The sequence below is a fragment of the Ceratotherium simum genome, chromosome 34, assembly GCF_057802395.1.
Source record: "Ceratotherium simum simum isolate JZ-2026a chromosome 34, ASM5780239v1, whole genome shotgun sequence".
Lineage (NCBI taxonomy): Eukaryota > Metazoa > Chordata > Mammalia > Perissodactyla > Rhinocerotidae > Ceratotherium > Ceratotherium simum.
Genome location: NC_141933.1, coordinates 3,079,506 through 3,099,191, shown reverse-complemented (window position 1 = coordinate 3,099,191; position 19,686 = coordinate 3,079,506). Strand labels below are relative to the sequence as shown.

At 52.5% G+C, this 19,686-nt stretch overlaps 1 protein-coding gene across 4 annotated transcripts in view; it reads left to right on the top strand.

The window, feature by feature from the left end:
• NADSYN1 (NAD synthetase 1) overlaps positions 1-19,686 on the top strand; it is a 41,270-nt gene that overhangs the window by 8,190 nt on the left and 13,394 nt on the right. For 3 of the 4 annotated variants that reach the window (XM_004441074.3, XM_087422495.1, XM_087422497.1), the window contains exons 4-14: positions 1,174-1,227; positions 1,664-1,753; positions 8,737-8,788; positions 11,803-11,891; positions 12,071-12,188; positions 13,029-13,160; positions 16,456-16,530; positions 17,444-17,568; positions 18,067-18,115; positions 18,595-18,697; positions 19,175-19,343. In XM_004441074.3, the coding sequence (XP_004441131.2) occupies positions 1,174-1,227; positions 1,664-1,753; positions 8,737-8,788; positions 11,803-11,891; positions 12,071-12,188; positions 13,029-13,160; positions 16,456-16,530; positions 17,444-17,568; positions 18,067-18,115; positions 18,595-18,697; positions 19,175-19,343 (1,056 nt within the window). The remainder of the gene's footprint in view (positions 1-1,173; positions 1,228-1,663; positions 1,754-8,736; positions 8,789-11,802; positions 11,892-12,070; positions 12,189-13,028; positions 13,161-16,455; positions 16,531-17,443; positions 17,569-18,066; positions 18,116-18,594; positions 18,698-19,174; positions 19,344-19,686) is intronic. The other variant, XM_087422496.1, reaches the window with a different exon arrangement.

The window sequence follows — 19,686 nt, the reverse complement described above, 5'->3', positions numbered from 1 at the left end:
TAGGTCTCTGCATCTGCGTGCCAGCATCCTAAAAGTTGACAGAAAGGCCTTACCTGGGTTCAGTCACGTCTACTGTCCAGATAGTCTCAACAACACATCACTATCTCAAGGCTGTGCCCTTTGGGCATCTTCTAGCACGGGGAAGACAAGCAGAACGCACATTCCAAGGACAGGGGCGGGGGTGAGGAGCCTCTGGTTGCCTGGGACCCAGCTGGAGGGTCAGCCGGTGGTCACGTTCTCTCCGTGACCTCCTCCCACAGATGTCAGCCTGTTCCCACATAGGGTAAAAATACTTTTCCTTGTACGTCGTTTGCTATTTCATTTTGGTTATGTTTTAAGCTTTAAATTTTTGTAGTGCTTTTTACTTGTTAGAGAGGCTGACTCCAGTTAGAGATCAGATATTCACTGTGAGTCTCTGTTTTATTTAAGATATATGTTTACCTCCTGCTCTGTACACGTTTCGTACGATGTGAACACAGCGTGTTTTGGTTTGGCTCCGGTGAGGAATAGAAACTGTAATGATGTGCGTGGTTCATGTGGCTTTCCGTGTCTGGCCAGGACTGAGGGGGGTGGTGGCCCCGTTGCGTCCTGCCCTTTCATCCCCATTGGGAGGAAGAACCAAGGTCAGCGTGACTTGGCCAGTGCACAGCTGGGTTTGGACCCCCGGCCACCTGACTTGAAAGTCCACACTTTTAACAGAGCAGTGAGCGGATCTGTTAGCGCCTGGCCCTGGGCCTGTGGAACCAGCAGTGCCCAGGCCAATTGCTGCTGCCCTGCAGCCTGCATTCTAGAAGGGGCTCAGGTCAGGAGAGGTGCTCTGAAGGAGGACTGGGAAGGTGCAGGGGCTAGTGCAGGGCCAGTAGGGGATGGAGAGATGACATGGTGGCAGGACGTGAGCAAAGGAGGAAGGCAGCCACTGGAAGGTCTGAGAACATTCCGGGAGGAGAGGGAAGAACCCTGAGCAGGGAATGACTTTGTGCTCATTTTAGGAGATTCTCTCCCGTTTTAGAGTCTATGCCGTGGCAGAAATGGAACGTTTCGGCTTGTTTTTAACTTTGATTTGAGGAAGCTACAGAGGAGCCCTCTGATCCTCTTAAAGGACCCGAGGAGGCATTGAAATAGAGGTACGATTGTGCTGTTTGCAGACAAGTGTGTATGTCCCTCTCTCTGCAGGCCCGTGATGCACCGGAACGTCCGCTACAATTGCAGGGTGATATTTCTCAACAGGTAGGTGGCCTCCAGGAGCACAGTGACCAGTGTGCCAGGCTCTGGGGGACCGTGGACACTTGTGCTCGTGCCCTGGGACATGGTCCCTGGGAGCTGTGTGTTGGGAGGTCTCTTCCAGAAATACCAGGTCCTTAGAGAGGGCCGATGCGACTCAAGTGGCACTGCTCCCGGTCTCTGCCACCAGTGACACCTTCAGGTCTTAGAAAGGGGCTGGGGGGTTGGGGACACACGGTCCTGTTGCCAGGAGGTCATTCGAGGGAGGGTGGGCTTGTAATGTCCCCTGGCAGACCCTGGACATCAGCTGACCACACAGTGCACACCTGCTGGGTCTGAGCCACTCTAGCATTGTCGACCGTCAGCGCTGGACGGCCCCGCGGGCTGCTCCTTGTTCCCGGGCCCGTTCGTCTCAGAAGCAGTCTTGTTCCCCTGCCTGTAGGAGGATCCTGCTCATCAGACCCAAAATGGCCTTGGCAAATGAAGGCAACTACCGAGAGCTGCGCTGGTTCACCCCGTGGTCCAGGACTCGGTGAGTCACGGTCGTGAGGTGTGACCACTCCTTGAGTGTTTATGAAGCATCTTTGCTGTATGTCACCTTGGTGCAGATGGTGGGGGGTACACAAGAATTCAAGGCATAGTCCCTGCCTCCTGGTACCTGTCATTTGGATAGGGCTATTTTGATGCTGCCAGTTAAATTATAGCCAGTGTATCACAGATCACATAAAACTCTCACTCGTCAGTCACCCATCACCGGTCATTTTAAGTGCAGTATCACTTACATCTTGTGTGATCCTGTGTATCAGGGTTTCTTAGCTCCAGCCCAGCTGCTTTGGGGCTGGATCATCCTTGTAGGGGGCTGTCCTGTGCATGGAAGGGTGTGGAGCAGCACCCCTGGCCTCCCCAGTGAGATCCGTGACAACCAAAAATGTCTCCAGGCTTCGCGAAATGTCCCCTGGGGGCAACATCATCCCTGGGTGAGAAGCCCTGCCCTGTATTCTTGTGACAATTGTTCCTGTTCATTGTTGCTGCTATTGTGAATGGAATCTTTCACGTTATGTTTTTAAATGGTTAATCGTTTTGTGTTGGAAAGCTTTACATTTTTGCTTGTTGCTTTTGAAATGGACCGCCTTACTGTATTCCCTTACCGTTATTCTCTCTCTGGGAGTTATTCTATTGATTTTCTTCGTTTTTTTTCCAAGTAGAAATTATATAAGATACCACTATTTTACTTCCCCTTTTCGATATTGACATCTCTCAGTTCATTTTCCTAACAACTTTTGTTGGCCAGCATTTCTAGAGCAACATTCTAGATAATTTCTAGAACAAACGTCTCTGATAATCGGCGTTTTTGTCTTTTTCCTGACTTTACCTGGAAACCTTTTCCTGTTTTTGCGTTTGGTTTCAGATTTATATCCATCTCTAAGTATTTTTACTTTGGGGTTTTAAAATTAATTGAGAATGGATGTTGAATTTGTCAAATATCTTAGCAACGTTGAGATGAATATAGAGTAAATCTCTGTGTGTCTAGAATAAACTCCAGATGGATGCAGTACCTTACACTTTGTTTCAATTTGCTAATATCTATTCAGAATTTTCCTCTCTTTTCCAGATTTAGGTGCCAGTATTATGCTAGTTTTTAAAAAAAAAATTAAAAAAATTTTCCTGTGCTCTGAACACTTTATTATAGGAATGATGTATCAAATAACAATATGGCTACAATTCTCTTTAAAACTTAGGAATGATGTATCAAATGATATTTACTTTTAAATTTTTATTGAGGTATAAATAACATGCAATAAAATATGCAGATTTTAGTGTTTTGTTTTTGACAAACGTGTGCCTTTGTGCGATCACCACCCTGAAGAAGAGACATTTCCATCACCCCAAAGTCCTCTCTGCCCCTTGCCAGTGGATCCCCTCCCCCAGGATTAGTTTTGTCTTTTCTTAGATTTTATACAAATGGAGTCATATGTGTACATTCTTTCTTAACTGGTTTCTTTTGCTTAATGTGAGGCTTTTGAAATTCACCCAGTAGTTTGTCCTTTGTATGGTACAAATAGTTTGCTCTTTTATATAATAATGCGGTTTTAAAAGTCCTAAATAATTCCATAAGCTTGCTAACAAAACAACCCCCCCCCACTGTGCCCCCTACCCGTCTCCGAGCCCGGCTCCCCGGGAGCCGCCCTTCTCAATTTTTCGCCCTTCTCCCCTAACCTCTGAGTTTTGCTTCCATATTTCTAAATAACATGCATCTGTTGCCATATTGTGGCTTCCTTCTCTGGAAGAACAGGATTGAGCACACACAGCCCCCACCTCCAGTCTCTGTCCACTGCCCCTTCCTAATATGGACGTGCTAGGTTTTCTGGTTACATCACACCTCAGGCTGTGTTCTGAGTCTGCGAAGTTTGCCCTTCCTCCTGCCAGAGTCAACCACACTTCACGTTCTCCTTGCCCTCTGTCTCTGGTGTCTACACTGACTCATCGACACTCCTCCCATCCCACAGGGCAGACGGTCAGTCCCGCCCTCCTGCCCCAGTCTGTCCCCGGGCCTGCCGAGCAGCTGTCATCCCCTTCCCGTCCCAGTTCCTAGGACTCCTCTGCCCTCTCCCCTGGGTTTGATCAGCCTCCGGGATCGACTGTCTTTCTTTGTCAGTCACTCATTTGCTGGAACACAGCTTCCAGTACCTTTCTACCGTTCTCCACCACCAAGCAATTAACTCAGTTCTGACACTGTTATCCTGGAGAGAGTGTCAGATTCCACAGGTTAAGAGGGTCCCACAGGTTAAGGCTCAGTCCTACAAGACAACCCCTCTGCCCACTTCAGACGCCAGTCGCATCCAGGCTGTCACCTTGTTGACACAAATAATCCATAATCAATCTATAAATCAAAATTGAGGTGAGTGTATGATGAGCCAGATCTGAGAACTAGCCTGGGGCCTTTGGAAAGAAGGGCACTGAAGAAGTGGGGTGTACAGAGCAGTTATACGCCGTCTTGGAACAAAGAGCGTACTTCACATATGATAGGAATGTCCCTTTTACAGTCGTCATGAGATGCTTAGCTGTCAGCAGATCAGTGGTCAGCAGGTCAGTGGTCACAAGGTGAGCACAGCAGGTTGGTAATTAATCCTTAGTTCCCTGGAAGAGATGCTTATCCTTAAAGAAATACTGATATGGGGGGAAGCTGCATCCCTATCTTTAAGGGCATCATTCTTGTCTTTGGGACACAGTGAATGTTTAAAGCAGACGTACAATGCATACTCAACACGCCACATCAGGAACTTTTGGAAAAACAAGGTCAGGCCGAATTAGTTTTAACCCAAATGGCTCCCTTGTACACTCCAGTATATCCTATTGCTTGTCACTTATTTATCAACTTGTAATTCTGACCGACTGGTTATAGATCGGAGGTTACCACGACCCCCACCTTGAGTTCCATTAATTTACTAGAGCAGCTCACGGAGCTCAGAGAAACATTTTACTCACTGGATTACTAGTTTATTATAAAATAGTGTAACTCAGGAGCAGCCAGATGCAAGAGGCACCCAGGGCAAGGTGTGGGGAAGGGATGTGGAGCTTCCGTGCTCTCTGAGCGCACCCTCCCCTAATCTCCACGAGTTCACCAGCCTTGAGGCTCTCTGGACCTCGTCCTTTTGGGTTTTTATGGAGGCTTCATTACATAGCCGTGACTGATTAAAGCATTGTCTGTTAGTGATTAATTCAACCTCCAGTCCTCTCTCCTCCCTGGAGTGGGGGGGTAGGGTGGACTGAAAGTTCCAACCCTCTCATCACTGGTTGGTTCCTCAGACATGCGGCCCCCGGTCCTTAGGTGACCCCAGGGGCCTTTCCAAAAGTCACCTCATTAACATAACAAAAGACACCTTGATTGCTCTCTTCACAGGAAATTCCAGAGGTTTTCGGAGCTCAGTGCCAGGAACGGGAGGAAAGGGAGGAAAACCAAATATGTATTTCTTATTATAAATCACAATATTGATACCAGCTCAAGACAAGGTTGACATAAGGGAAGCCATATTGTAGAAAAGAAAAACTCTATTGTAACTTTGAATGACCTCTGACAAACTAACCCAGCTGGATCTGCACCCTGTGGGAGATCTAACTGCTCTGTAGATTTTAGGACCCCTGGTTGTACATATACCTCCCAGCTGCGATAAGATGATAACTTTGTTCTTTTGAGTTCCTTAAGAGTGTGATGACCCCTGAACAGAGCACCTATGCTGATAGCCATCATCAGCGAAAACTGAAAGATCTGGTGTGGCACTCCCAGTCTGTAACACCAGAAGGTCAACATTCCTATCCCCTTCCCCAATAATGCAACGGCCTATATAACTGCTGTAAGATTTCATGCCCCCTTAAGATGGTTCTTTTAGACATGAGTTGGCCATCTTCCCTCTTGCTAGCAAGATGTAATAAAAAGTCCTTTTTCTCCTGCCACCTTGCCTCTTGACTATTGGCATGTCTTGCGGCGAGCAGAAGGCCCCACGTTGGGCAGTAATAATATCACACTTTCCAAGCAACGATTCGAGGAAGGTGAAGTTTTGAGATCTTGCCTGCCTGCGGATGTCTCTGTTTGACTCTCGCATGTGATGAATACTTTCGCAGAATTAAAAAAAAAATTCTAGGTTAAAATAATTTTTCTTCGTCATTTTGAATGCAGTTTTGGAAAGATTGCCTTTGGCTTCTCGTGTTGGTGAGAAGTCTGATGCTATTTGGAGTCTTCGTCTTTCTCTGTGATCTCTTCTCTCTGGGCCCTTGGGGAAGCTTCTCCTTGTCTTTGCTGTATTACGTGTTTATCCTGACGGACCTTGTCTGGGTCTCTTGATTCTCGGGTTAGCCCTCCATAAGCCCTGAACCTGGAGACTCAGGTCGTTTGTTTGGGGAAGTGTTTCTGTGTCCTTTCTTGGGTGGTTTTCTCCTGTTTTTATTTCTACAACATCTCTTGATTGGAAATGGGACTTCCTGAATTATCTTCTCTAATTTTCTTATCTTTTCATTCTCATTTTCTAGAAGATTCCATCACCTTATTTTCTCTCTCTACTGACGTTTAAAGTTAGCTATCTTATTTTTAATTTCTAAGAGCACCTTGTTTTCTCATGTTTTCTTTCATAAAGTGTCTTTTTTAGTACCCTCTTTTACCTCTGAGTATATTAACCAGGTTTTTGGGTTTTTTTCCTGCATTGTCTACATTTTTTTCTGAATTCCTTTAGTTTCTTTGTTCATCTGGGTCTCTGTGATGATGGGGCGCTCTGCAGATCTCTGGAAGACTCTTGGCTCTTCATGCACATTCAGGAATAAAGCTCTGAAAAATCAGCTGGAAGTGTGTGCTGACTGGAGAGCATGGCCCCTCCTAGCCTCTCTGCTGAGCAGTCGGGGAGCCGAGCTTTCCACCACGGCACCTTCAGAGTTTCTCTTTGGATGTCTTTTCTCTGGGGCCTTTTAATTCATCCAGAAAAAAAATCTTTGATCTTCTAGGCTGTGTGGCCCACGCTGAGCTCAGTGACCTTTCCCTAAGCCCGTCTTCAGCCTTGAGCTCCCGCCCTGTCTTACATCTCCATGTCTGTCTTCCGTATTTTCCATCCTCTCTCTGACCACTGCTGTCTCTTCATCTGTGTATATCTCATTTGTGGGTTCATTCCTCATGTTTGTCCTCTAGGCGGGGTCTGTGGTCGCATCTGTTCTGCTCTTTGATGCTTCTGATGTGTTTTGGTATCTGCAGATATTTCAAATTCTTTTCATAGTTTGCAAGCTCACTTTTTATCTTCTGTTGTTCAGTCATCTTTGAGATTTTTGATTGGTTTATGTTGTCTCTACTGTCTTTGAGAGTATTTGTATACCTAGTTCACTTCTTTCCCCGTTTGTAATGTGTGTGTGTAGGTCTCACGTTGAAGCCTTTCCAACTGTTACCTGTGTAGTTGTGCCTGTGGGAGGGGTGGCACATTGAGCTTCAGGAACCAGACGCTTATATTTTGGAACAGTTAAACAGACAGAGATTTTCACCCTCTGAGAGCTGTGCCAAAGTGGTGACAGTGCAGGGGTGTCTCCACTTGAGCAAGGAGAACATCACAGGTTTAAGGCGCTGTTGCAGGTCCTCTTAGGAAAATAGAAATAAGACCCAGTTCTTGACTGAATCTGAGAACCTGCTCATTTTCATTATGTTCTTGGATGGACCCCCAAATCTAAGCACAGCAAAGCAGGTCACAGGGGCTCTTGTAGCTCCCAGGGGGGGCAGAGAAGACTTGTAGTTGGCATGGCCCCAGAATGGTTTCTTGGCAGGAATACGCTGCTTGGATTTGTCCAGAGGGTGTTTGCTGGGGAGGAGGGACTCCCAATCAGAGAATACCACGAGCTGTGCAGAGCAGGAAAGGTACAGGTGTAGAGACAGCTGGAGAGATGGGTCTGGCCAGCCCGAGGCAAGCTTGAATGACAAGCTTTAGAGTAGTGACTTCTACTCACGATATTCTGGCTCTCCAGTGCCCTGTGACGAGCCGCACTAGCCACCCACAAGGTGTAAACTGGCTTTGAAGCAGAGAGTGAGAAAGGGCGACATTGAACATACACTGTGTCCAGGTGGTCTGGGGCCAAATGGATCTTTGGGTGAGTTGAGGGGGAAGGAGAGAATGAAGGAAGAAACACTTTGGACGGCTCTTACTTTTGAAATGAATTTTGATGCAGCAACGTTGCCATCAGCAAACCTACAGATGGTGAATTGAATGCTCAGTGTGGGACGGCAAGGCAGCTCGGGCGTCGGCCCGGTGTCTGTGTGTTCCTGTTCCCTACCTTAGCGAGGAGAGAAGGCATCCTCTTAACGTCTCAGCTTTTAAAATTGACTTCAGTAAGAGACCAACTAAAATCATGCTGGAAGGCTCTTGTGAATTCCAAGAAAGCAAAAAGAAATAAGTTAATTAAATGTCTTAATGGTGCATCTTCTAACAGCCTATTTGAGGTCAAATTTGTGAACCATCTGTTTTTTAAATTCTGCCTTTTAGTGCGGCACCTTGAGATGCTTTGTACTGAAGTTGTGTATTAAATTCTTCCATCATCTTATAAGATTTGGAACGTGATTTTATTATGTCGGAACGTGATTTTCTTATGTTGGTGACGATATGGGTTTGTAATTGTATGTTGGGTTAATGCAGGGTGATCTTTCTGATTCAGAAATTTTGATCAGGAATTCCACCTGGATTTCCCCATGGGGAAACGTGACTTCTTTTCGGATAATCGCCGTGACGCGCCTCTCGGAAACGCTGTCCCTCGCTGCGAGCAGAAGCCGACGGATGACAGGAGAGCCCAGAGCGCCATGGTGTCCCGTGGTAGAATGCACAGCCGCTTCATCAGTTCACCTTATGCTCTTCTTTTTAGATTAAACTGAGAGTTTATAGCACGTGTCAGTACTAGACAGTTCAGAGCTCTCAGTTTGAGTTTTGTTTAAACTTGGGTGCTGTTCTTCATTTTTTTCTGAGATGGTCCTTCTCAGATCTGTCGTGTTTTCCTTTCCAGGCAAACAGAGGAATATTTTCTCCCCCGGATGATCCAGGACCTGACAAAGCAGGTGAGACTCGGAATAAAATTCATTTTTCAGCCAAATGTCAGTATTCTAGGCTAATGGCGGACCGTGTGTGGGGGGGGGCCCTTCGGTTCACAGTGCTAGAAACCGCTTCAGCTGATGTACGTGGAAAACAGGGATTTCTGTGACAAGTGGGGGCGTCTCGGGGGCACTGGACCTCTGTGAGCACGTCCTTCCTCGTGCATCCCTGATGTTCTTTGTGTTCCCGCCTCCTGCCCTCCAGCTCACGCTGGTGGGGAGTGTGTGTGGGGAGCATGGTTGAGGGGCTTCCTGCCCCCGCAGCGGGCTGTTTTCTGCAGGGACTGGGGCCTAGGGACTGCCCAGGAAGCCGAGTTTGGGGTTTTTCTAATTATAAAACTCATGGGAGACTTCATGTGGCTCCTGTTTGTTCTGTGAAAACCCAGCGTCAGAAATCTGCCTCGTCATGTCGTCTGAACCTGGCTGGACAGGCCTGTGAGCCTTTGATCTTGCAGCCTTCACTCAGGCCCTCGTCCATCCTCCTCCTCCTGGGAGCTGCTGGGGTGGGGTAGCTGGAATCCCACTCAGTCCACTTCCTGTGGGTGGTTGGGAGCTGGGGGCACAAAGCGGGTATTTGGGGGACCTCTGACTTCTCTGGCTCCTGCCTCAATTCTCGTCTTGGTTGCCACGTGTATTAATTTGCTCAGAATGCTGTAACCAACACCACAGGCGGGGTCGCTTAAACCACGGGATTTATTGTCTCCCAGTCCTGACGCTGGACGTCCGAGATCCAGGTGTGGGCAGGGCTGGTTCCTCCTGCAGCCTCTCTCCTTGGCGTGTAGACGGCCGTCTTCTCCCTGTGTCCTCACATGGTTGTCCCTCTGTGCGTGTCTGTGTCCCGATCTCTTCTTATAAGGCTACCAGTCAGATTGGATCAGGTCCCACCCTAGTGACCTCATTTTACCTTAATCACCTCTTTGAAGGCCCCGTCTCCACATAAGGTCACATTCTGAGATGTGTGGGGTCAGGTCTTTAACATGTGAATTTGAGTAGAACGCAGTTCAGTCCGTCACACCAAATTCTCTGCACCCCTAGTTATTGACTCAGGGCAGCTCGTAGGATATACTGAATCTCTCCAATAGAGTGGGTCGGCGGGGACGCAGCTGGACCTGGGATCCCCCTGAGCGGAGGGGGGGGGGGGGTCCGCCCCTCCCCTAATTCCCACCAGGCCCCAGCTCTTTGCCATCATTTTCCTCTTTGCCATTGTGGGGCTCTCTCTGCCCCTCACTTCCCTGGCGGACAGTGGCTGCCCTGGGACCTTGGGCTGAGGTCGTCTCCGTCCAGGCACCAGATGAAGTCGCTGCTGCTGGTTCTGATTCTGGGGGAAGCCCTCCGAGGGGCCTCCGTGGGCTCTCTGCCTTCCGCGTTGGCAGTCAGGGACTGGCGGGCTGAGATCTGGGAGGGGACTCTCAGCCAGGTCTGGTCACCTCCCACGTGACCTGGAGACCTTTCTGACCATGAACTGCAGCAGTGAGCACATTTTAAAATCGTCATGACCCAGAACACAGCCTGTATGTGTGTGTGTGTGTGAGAGACAAACACGTCAGGCAATCCTCCTACCGGGAGGTGCACCCCATTTTCGTTCTCCTCTCTCCTTACCAATCCTGTCATAGCCTAAAAACCATGCCAGTGGTGGTCCACTGACCCGATGTCGGGGTGCAGTCTGCAGTGTGAAGGATTCTGCTTGGTCTAGTTGATCGGGGTTCGGGGTGGGGGGCAGGTTGCACAAATTGGCCCCCTGGGTGAATGTCGGTGAAAGTTCAGGGACGTTTTCAAGAAATGAGCGTCGACAGCCCGGTAACTACTACATCCGGACAGTCCAGGCCCAGGGTCAGTCCCGGAGCACCGTTCTAGACCCTTTTTTTACCCTCCTGTGCGCTGAGCCCTGGTCTTCTCACAGCGCAATGTGGTCAGGCTTCCCGACCTGCCTGTGGGGTCAGGTTTGCGAGGCGCCAGGCAGCAGGGGGCGCGGTGGTCCCATCATGGCCAGTGCAGGGGCCTGTGCTCAGGGCTGTGCATGATGCCACAGGTGAACAATGACTTTGTCTGTGGCAGGAGGCATCGAGGAAGAAAGGCGTGGGCATGCACCTTAGTTCTTGCCCTTGGTGATACAGGGAGTTGAACTCACACACACGAACATCAGGGAACCCGAGCAGGAACTCGGGGACGCGTCCTGGCCCCCCGGGATGATTTCTCGGCCGAGCACAGCAATGCCACAATGTAACTTTGGCGCGCAGAGGCGGCGAGGCTGGGCGAGCCAGCACATACCAGAGATGTCTGGGTGGATGTCAGCCCGTCTGTGCCTGCCTTACCCCGTCAGCACACATTGTTCTCGGTGCCACATTAGACCTGTCAGCAGCCCCGGGGACGCTCTGTCCCTGCCAAGAGCTGCCAGCACCCGGGGTTTATGAGTGTGGCTCTCAGAGGAGGACTTGCATTCTGCTTCTGGCCCTGCCACTCAGGAGCAGGGTGGTGTTTGTCAGGTTTCTTGAACTTATTGTAAGGCTAAGTTAGGTCATTTCTGACATAGGGCTGGGAATGCTCCGTGGTGAAACCATCAGGAGTGTAGACGGTGTACAAGTGCTTAGCACCTGCTGTGCCTGGCAGGGTGACCCTGGATAAGTGAGAGCTGTCACCATTAATACCTAGGACGATGACGGTGATTTGTGCCAGTGGAAACTTTGAGAGCTGAGTGACGGTTTGGGGCAGCCAGTCAGCTTCCTGGTGGCTCAGAGGTGTGGCTCCGGGCTAATGAGTGTTTACCGGAGGCCCTTCAGGGTCGGCAGAGGAGATGCCAGCTGGCACCGGGCCACCTGGGCTGGGCAGGCTCCACGCTGAGGAAGGACTCATGTAGGGCTTGAGACAGAACGGGAACCTTCATGGAAGTCTTCCTGGTCACGTCGGGGGTCCTGGGTCAGAATGCAGCCCAGACGGGGGATGGCCAGGAGAGAGTGTCATGTGCTCTCTTCCTCCGACTGCAGGAAACCGTGCCTTTTGGGGATGCAGTGCTGGCGACCTGGGACACCTGCATCGGGAGCGAGATCTGCGAGGAGCTCTGGACGCCCCACAGGTCAGCCCCGCCCCCCGTGCCGTCAGACCCCGTCCTCGCATGGCCAGCCGGCAGGGTGGGGATTGTAGGCGTCCTGGAGTCGTGGCCTCGGGCCGTGGAGATGCCCGGGGATCTCGCGGGCCGGGAGGGCAGGTGGGGAGCACAGCCGGTCACTTCTCTCCACCCGCCTCTGCCTGCAGCCCACACGTGGACATGGGCCTGGACGGCGTGGAGATCTTCACCAATGCCTCGGGCAGCCACCACGTGCTGCGCAAAGCCCACGCCAGGGTGGATCTGGTGACCATGGCCACCACCAAGGTAGGCGTCGGGCTGGGATGCTAGAGCCTGCGCCCCGGACTGGGCTCTCTGTCTGTCTTACCTTTTCCTGGGTCCCCAGTGCCGAGTGTGGGATGTGGCCCGAGCACTGTGGACATTCACCGCTGGTAGTTAACGGCCAGCGCTCGACAAGCATGCACGACCCCTCTTCTGGGGCTGCACTTGCCCAACCTCATTAACCCTGGAAACCACCCTAAGATGCAGGCGCTGGTGTCATCTCCGCCCTCTAGAGCAGGACACTGGGCACGTGGCAGTCAAGTGGCCGCTGGGCTCACACCCCAGCCGTCCGGCTCCCGGGCTTTCCACTGCGTTTTGGGACAAGGGACACGATGACTGGGCACCAGGACGTGCCGTTTGCCCGTTGGCATCATGGCGGAATGGAGGGATCGCCATGAGTTTGTCACTCTCGTTGGGCGCATGACATGGCGAGGGTCGTGGTGCTCAGTCGTTCATGGGATGGGTGCGCATTCAGCTGAGCTGGGTGTGCATCTCGGCTTCGTCACTGGGGGTTTCGTCCTCTCTGAACTCCATCTCTCCTCCTGTCCGATGGAGACAACAGCGCCTGCCCCGTAGAGTTGTCACGAGGCAAAATCAGACGTTTTAGGTGATGCCTCGTGCCTCGGAAGGCCAAGGAAGTCCTGCTGCATGGCATTCCCCGTCTGCCGGCACTGTCAGTGTAGGGGGCGCTGATTATGACCCCATGGATGGGGGGTGTGAAGTCCACGTGAGCCGGCTCAGCCGAGCCGCCTGTGTTTGGGCGGGTGGAAGGCGGAGGGGACGGACCACAGCTGACAGCGCTGTGCGCGGCTCTGCCTTTTCCAGAACGGTGGGATTTACCTGCTGGCCAATCAGAAGGGCTGTGACGGGGACCGGCTGTACTACGATGGCTGTGCCATGATCGCCATGAACGGCAGCGTGTTTGCTCAGGGGTCCCAGTTCTCTCTGGACGACGTGGTAATGCGTGTCTCCCCAATAACCGGGTTGTCTCGGGGCCCGTGGGGTGGGTGTCCGGCCTATTTTGAGCATTTTCTCTTCGCCTCGTTGATGAGGGAGGAATCCCCACCCTGCGTTTACGGGGATGGCCCACACACGACACGCGGCACCCGACCCTGGGGGGATGAGACCCACAGCAGTTTATCAGTCACACACACACCGCCTTGGGGAGGAGGACACCAGGCCACGGCGGGGTCAGCCTGAGGTTGCAACTGGGAGCGGAGTGAACAAGCAGGGGCTGTGGCAGGAGGAGATGGGGTGACCCCCTGCCACCAGGAGGATGATGGGCTTGTTTGAATAATTCCACGGCTGGCAGGGACCTGAAGCCACCACTCGGGAGTAAGCAGGCACCGTGCCTGGTCCCCGCGATGAGGAGGGTGGTTAGGCCAGGGGACCTTACCCACGGGAGCAGAGGGGGGGGGGAGCATGCCCTGAGGCCCTTTGGACCCTCCTGGTCTTCCCCAGATGTCAAGGTAGCGCACGTTCACTGTAGGCCTTACACCACCCTGCCCCTGAGTGCCGGGAAGCAGGATGGAGACCCCCATACTTCTCCAGTGGGAAGGCCCCATTCTGGGGGTCTCTCTGGTCTCACCAAGCACGTTGATGGCTGGCCATGTGGGGGCCGGGCCACCTCTGTCCAGGAGAGGTGTGAAGTGCATTCCGGAAGAAGGGTCACTGTGTCCTGAGGGCACGCAGGGATGTAGAGGGGGCAGAGGGAGAGGACAGCAAGGGCAGGCTGAGAGTCAAACCTGCAGCCTCGCTGGTAGGCCGAGTCCCCCGGGAAGGGGGTCACAACCTCACTGGGGCCACATGTTCCTTTAGAAGCTGGTGAGAGCTGCACAGGTTCTCTGCAGATCTGTGTTAACCTAGGTGCACAGTGTTTCCTTGTAATGAATTTTATCCTGCTAGACAGTAGTTTCCTTCACAGAAAATAGACAACAGGTGAAAAGTCGTGGTAGAGAATTACGTCGCTCTCACTTTTGTTTCTTTTTAAGCCAAAAAGAAAGAAAATAGCTGTTCTTGCCAAAAATGGGAATAAATTCCAGTTGTGCAAATATAACAAAAAGTAGCTTTTAGTTGTGCCTGGAAGTCGGCATGAGCGCGAATCACTGTTCCGTGGCTCACGTAGTCAGTCCAGGGTCACGGAGCTCCCTCACCTGGAACAGCCCAGCTTGTCTTGGATGCAGCCGCCTCAGCTCTGTTCTTCAGGGCACGAGGGTTGGGAATGCCGGTTCGCAGAGGCAGGTGGTAGCAGAAGAGACGAGTTTGCAGGCCGTGCTGGAGCGGGGCAGCCTGCGTCACAGAACAGTGAACTCGCCCAGGCCCTCTGTCGTCATCTCTGTTGCTTCGTTTCCTCTCATCCACAGCAGTGAGGTTTCGGTTGATACCTTCCGCAGCCACGTTGTCGGCAAGGAAGTAGTTCCGAAACCAAGCATCGGTTTCAACATGGCCGAGTGCAAGGAACCTCGCAAAGAATTCCACCGTGTTTTCTTGCCTGGAGGGAAGGCGAGGGTCTGCAGTCTCGCCTCCAGCAGCAGGGACACTCTGTCTGCCTGTGAAAGTCCTGCTGTTGTCTCCCAGGCTCTGCTTTCCGAGTGACAGTGTCCCCCGAGACCCCCAGTTGTCCAGTATTAACCATCATAGAGACGGAAGGCGCTTGCAGGGAAAGATCAGGTTCATGCAGGTGTATTCCTCTGTTCCGAGAGAGCGCTCAGTTGTCTTTCAGTCCCGGTTGCTCTGGCTGAGGCATTGGCTGGACGTCAGAGCTGCAGGCACCTTGGGGGTAGCGTTGACTGGCAGGTGGGTGGGGGGCCACCTGCACCAGGAAGGGCAGGTGTGCAGGTCCCTGCAGGTTCCCGGCCCCCCAGGCCCCCTGAAACGGACTCCCAGGGATCCACACCCGGTGAATCTCTGTCATATTGAAATCTGAGGACCGTTGCCCGCCTTCCCCAGAGGCGGCTTCCCAGCGAGAATTCCCTGATTTTGTCTGAGTGTCAGGGGTACAGAGGGCATCACTGTCCCCAGGCCGAGGGCCGTGCCGTTCTGCCCCTTCCTCTGTGATGTGCCCAAAACAACCAGAAGGAATTTTATGGCGCACGAACTCATTTCACTGAGTCGCCCCTTCTGTTCCCCTCTGCTCTGGGGACAGACCCGCCACCCTTTCCTCGGGCACACGCTCCTTCGGGTCTTCTTGATCTCACGGGCTTCCTGGCGCGTCGGGGGCCTCAGTCGGCGTGGGTGTTGAAGCTCACCTGGTTTGGGGAGAAGTGGAACGGGCCGTCTTCTCATGACAAGACTCACACCCTCCAGGGGCCTTTCATTTCTCGTGGCTTCTCACTTTGTGGGCTTTGTCACACCAGAAGCTTGGCGGCTTGGGCGGCCCCTCACTCCGGGAAATGACAGGAGAGGCAGAGGACGCATGAGCTCCCTGTTCCCTCTCTCTTCAGACGTTTCCAGCGTGAGTTAGGCCCCGCGTTGACAAAGGCAGCTGTCCACGAGCCCGGCCGTCCTGTGTCCCCCGTGGTGTGCAGAAGCAGTTCTTGCTATCCCATGTATTGCATGTGTGAGACAATATTCTAGTAACATAGTTTGATTAGGAATTTTATTTCATAAAGAAAGGAATGGCATGTATGAGTTAAAATGTTTTTCTTTTCTGTATGTTGCAAGTGTCAGAACCCCCACCTCCGCTGGGGTCAAAGGCAGGGAAGGTCACCTCCTGTAGCATAGGCAGCATGTCCAGCCAGTACCCTGGCATGGATTGCCAGAGCTCTGGCTCCACCTCTCTGCCAGTCTCCAGCTCAGCCTTCCTTTGCACTGGCTACATTCTCAAGTTGTCTCTCCTCCTGGTCACAGGATGGCTGCACCAGCTCCAGCAATCCCATCTCCACACAGCCACATTCAAAGGCAGAAAAGGGGCCCTTGATCCCCAGGTGTCTAAGAAGAGAGCAGCTTTCTCAGAAGCCCCCAGCTGACATTTGTTGACAAGATTGGGTCCTGTGCTGTGATTAACAGATCACTGGCAAGTGTCTTAATTCAACAGAGATTATGGTGGCAGCAACAAGGAGGAAGGGTGTTGAGCTGCAACCACACCAGCTGCCCCTCTCCCTGGGCCCCTAGGAATCCACGGGTCCCCAGTCCCTGCCTTAGAAGGCGGGACTCATCCGTGTGCAATTTGGCACACCTTTTAAAGCGGTCAGATTACACGTGTGAGTGAAAAAAGAAAATCACACTGTCTCTTTGACACCCCCTTCTGCAGGAAGTCCTCACCGCCACCTTGGATTTGGAGGATGTCAGAAGCTACAGGGCGGAGATTTCGTCTCGAAACCTGGCGGTAAGTGCCCTAGTTGACACCCTGTAGGATGCTCATCAGAGACCTGGAAACTTTTTTTTTTAATAACAGGCTCTATTGAGACATCATTCTCATACCACACAGTTCGCTGATTTAAGCCCATGATTTGGTGGTTTTTAGCACATTCATGGAGTTATGCAGCCCTCACCACAATCCAGGTTAGAACATTTGCATCACCCCAAAAAGAAACGTGTGCCCTTTAGCCGTCACGCCCCATTCCCCTCCCCCAGGCCCTGGCAAGCACTAATCTGCTTTCTGACTCTATGGATTTGCCTGTTCTGGGACATTTCATTTAAATGGAATCATACAGTATGGGGTCCTCTGTGTCTGGCCTCTTTCGCTGAGCATCGTGTTCTCCAGGGTCATCCACGTTGTAGCCTGTGTCAGTCCTTCATTTTTATTGTCAAATAATATTCCACTGAATGGATAGACTGCGTTTTATTTATCCGTTCGTCTGTTGATGGATGTTTAGAATGTTTCCACTTTTTGCCTGTGACGGATAATGCTGCCGTGAACATATGCACAGGTGTTCGTGTGGACATACGTTTCCATTTCTCTTGGGTGCACAGCTGGGAATGGAATTGCTGTGTCATATGGTTATGCTATGTTTTAATCTTTGGAGGAACTGCCAGACTTTTCCACAGCAGCTGCACCGTCTTACATCTTATCCCACCAGTGACGTACATCCGAGGGTTCTGATTTCTCCACATCCCACCAGCACTAGTTTCCGTCTGTCCTTCTGATTCTAGCCGTCCTGGTGGGTGTGGGGGATCCCACTGTGGTTTCAATGTGCGTCTCCCGCTGGCTGGCACAGTCCTGCTCCTCCGTGGGTCTCAGGAGCCTGCAAGGGTTCTGGTACTGAGGGATGTCCTCCCGTCCTGAATCTCCATCACAGGCCAGCAGGGTGAGCCCCTACCCCCGAGTGAAGGTGGACTTCGCCCTCTCGTGCCACGAGGACGTGCTATTGCCGCTGTCCGATCCCGTCGAGTGGAAATACCACAGTCCTGCCGAGGAGATCAGGTGGGCAGCCCCTCGTAGGCAGGGAGGGGTCCTGTCGCTCTGTGAGCCACTCCCTCGTCCCTGCTGCCATGTCAGTCTGCAGCGGCCGCGCTGGGTGGCAGCCCGGAGCCAGCGCTGGTGGCCGGTTGTCAGAAGCTGCTGCAGTAGCCGCTGAGCAGCAGGACCCTGCACTTGGTCAGGGTTGAGGGTGTGAGCACTGCAGCCAGACCACCTGGCATCCCCTCGCAGCTCTGCCCTTCCTTGTGCAGGGACCTCTGGCACAAAGGTGCTGTCTCATCCTTTCTGTGTCTCAGTTTTCCCATTTCAAAACGGGGCCAACGATAGTACCCACCTGCCAGGGCTGCTTTCAGACTTAAGATGCATTAATTCACATGAGGTGCTTAAAACACCTGATCGTGAGCGCCCGGCCGTGGCGGGCGGTTCTCTTGCCGCTGCTTCCCCCTTGCACCTGCCCCAGGTGAGCTGGTCCCTAACCTCACGCTTCCCGTTGTTCCCCAGCCTTGGACCTGCCTGCTGGCTCTGGGATTTTTTAAGACGTAGCCGACAGGTAAGATTCCCCTGGTCTCGCCAGCTCACTCTGCTCGTTCTGCCGGTTGGTTTGCATTTGCTTCTATGGCAGGCGAGTGATTGTTTTTTTAATGCAACCAACAAAAAACACGTGTGAATGGAACGAGAGCTTAGAAGCCAAAGGGCGCACCGAGGCTGGCTCCATCCTTGGAGTCCTGCTGGGACCCCTGTCCGGTGACCTTCACAGTTCCAGACCCACCACCTGCTGCTGGTTTTGTGACCGTGCACGTCTGTAATTCACGTGCCTTAGATACTCTCCGCAGTGAAAGGTCGTCTTTCCCTCTAGAAAATCCATTTTGGAATGTGCAGGCCATTCTTTCCCTCCCCCGGTGAGAGCTTGGACGCCCACGAGCATTTTTGTGGAGCGTCATTAAGGTCTGCGGGTGGACCTGGGTTCATCGTTGGGCACGTTGCTTCTCCGAGGCGCCGCTCACCCCGTGTTTGGTTGGCCCGTTTCAGGCGGGGTTTTTCCTGCCCCTCAGTGGCGGGGTGGATAGCGCAGCCACTGCCTGTCTTGTCTACTCCATGTGCCGCCAGGTCTGCGAGGCTGTGAAGAACGGAAGTAGGTGACAGCCATCGGCCCGAGGGAGGCTCCGGGGGTCAGCCACTGGGCTGCCTGCGGGAGGGGTGGAGGAAAATTCCAGATCATGGGCACCAGGGGTGAAGGGGGCGTTGCGGACCTGCTCGGATGTCATAACGTCATGACCAAGTCCCGGGGCCTGGGGGCAGCAAGGTCATTCAAGTCCCTTCCCAGGACTTGGGGCCAATGTGGCCGTGTCCCTCGAGCCACAGGTGCCTGCTGCTCCCTGTCGGCAGCGTGGCCCAAAGGAAAGAACACGGGCTTTGGGGTCAGGCAAACTCAGGTTCAAATCCTGCCACCGTGTGCTCTGACGGTGAATATTCCTGTAGCGTATACAACCAGAACACGAGGATGATGATGCTTCTCTGACAAGATAGCGGGCGATGGAGAGGGATTAAGTTATCCAGGTACCTCGCGCACAGCCAGCGGCCGATGCCTGTCTGTCCCGGTGGTTTTCAGATCAGGAAGTGCTGGCTGACGTCCGGGCCATCGTGAACCAAACAAGCTACACCCCCCAGGACCCCCGAGAGCTCTGTGGACGCGTCCTAACCACCTGCTACATGGCCAGCGAGAACTCCTCCCGGGAGACATGCGACAGGGCCAAAGAGCTGGCCCAGCAGGTTGGGAGGTAGAGTTGGGCACTGGTGTTGGGCCCGGGCGGGCAGCTGTGACAGGGATCAGAGCCACTGGAAATTCCACCTGGGACGGCATTTGTGGTTAAATGTGCATCCAGGAATCGAGCAGGTTTCTGCTCTCTCTTGGTTTGAGCCAGATTGTAGGGAAACTATCAATTCCACCCCAAAATCCAGCTGTGTCTGAGGTTTCCACCTCTCCTTCCTGCTCCCCTGTGGGATCACACGGAGGCCACTCAGCAGGTCTTGGGAGGGGGCTTGTGGTGTGACCTACCCCACTGCCGTCTTCCACCCAGTCGGTTCTCTGTACCTGAGGAAGCTGGAGAGAGGGGATCTCTC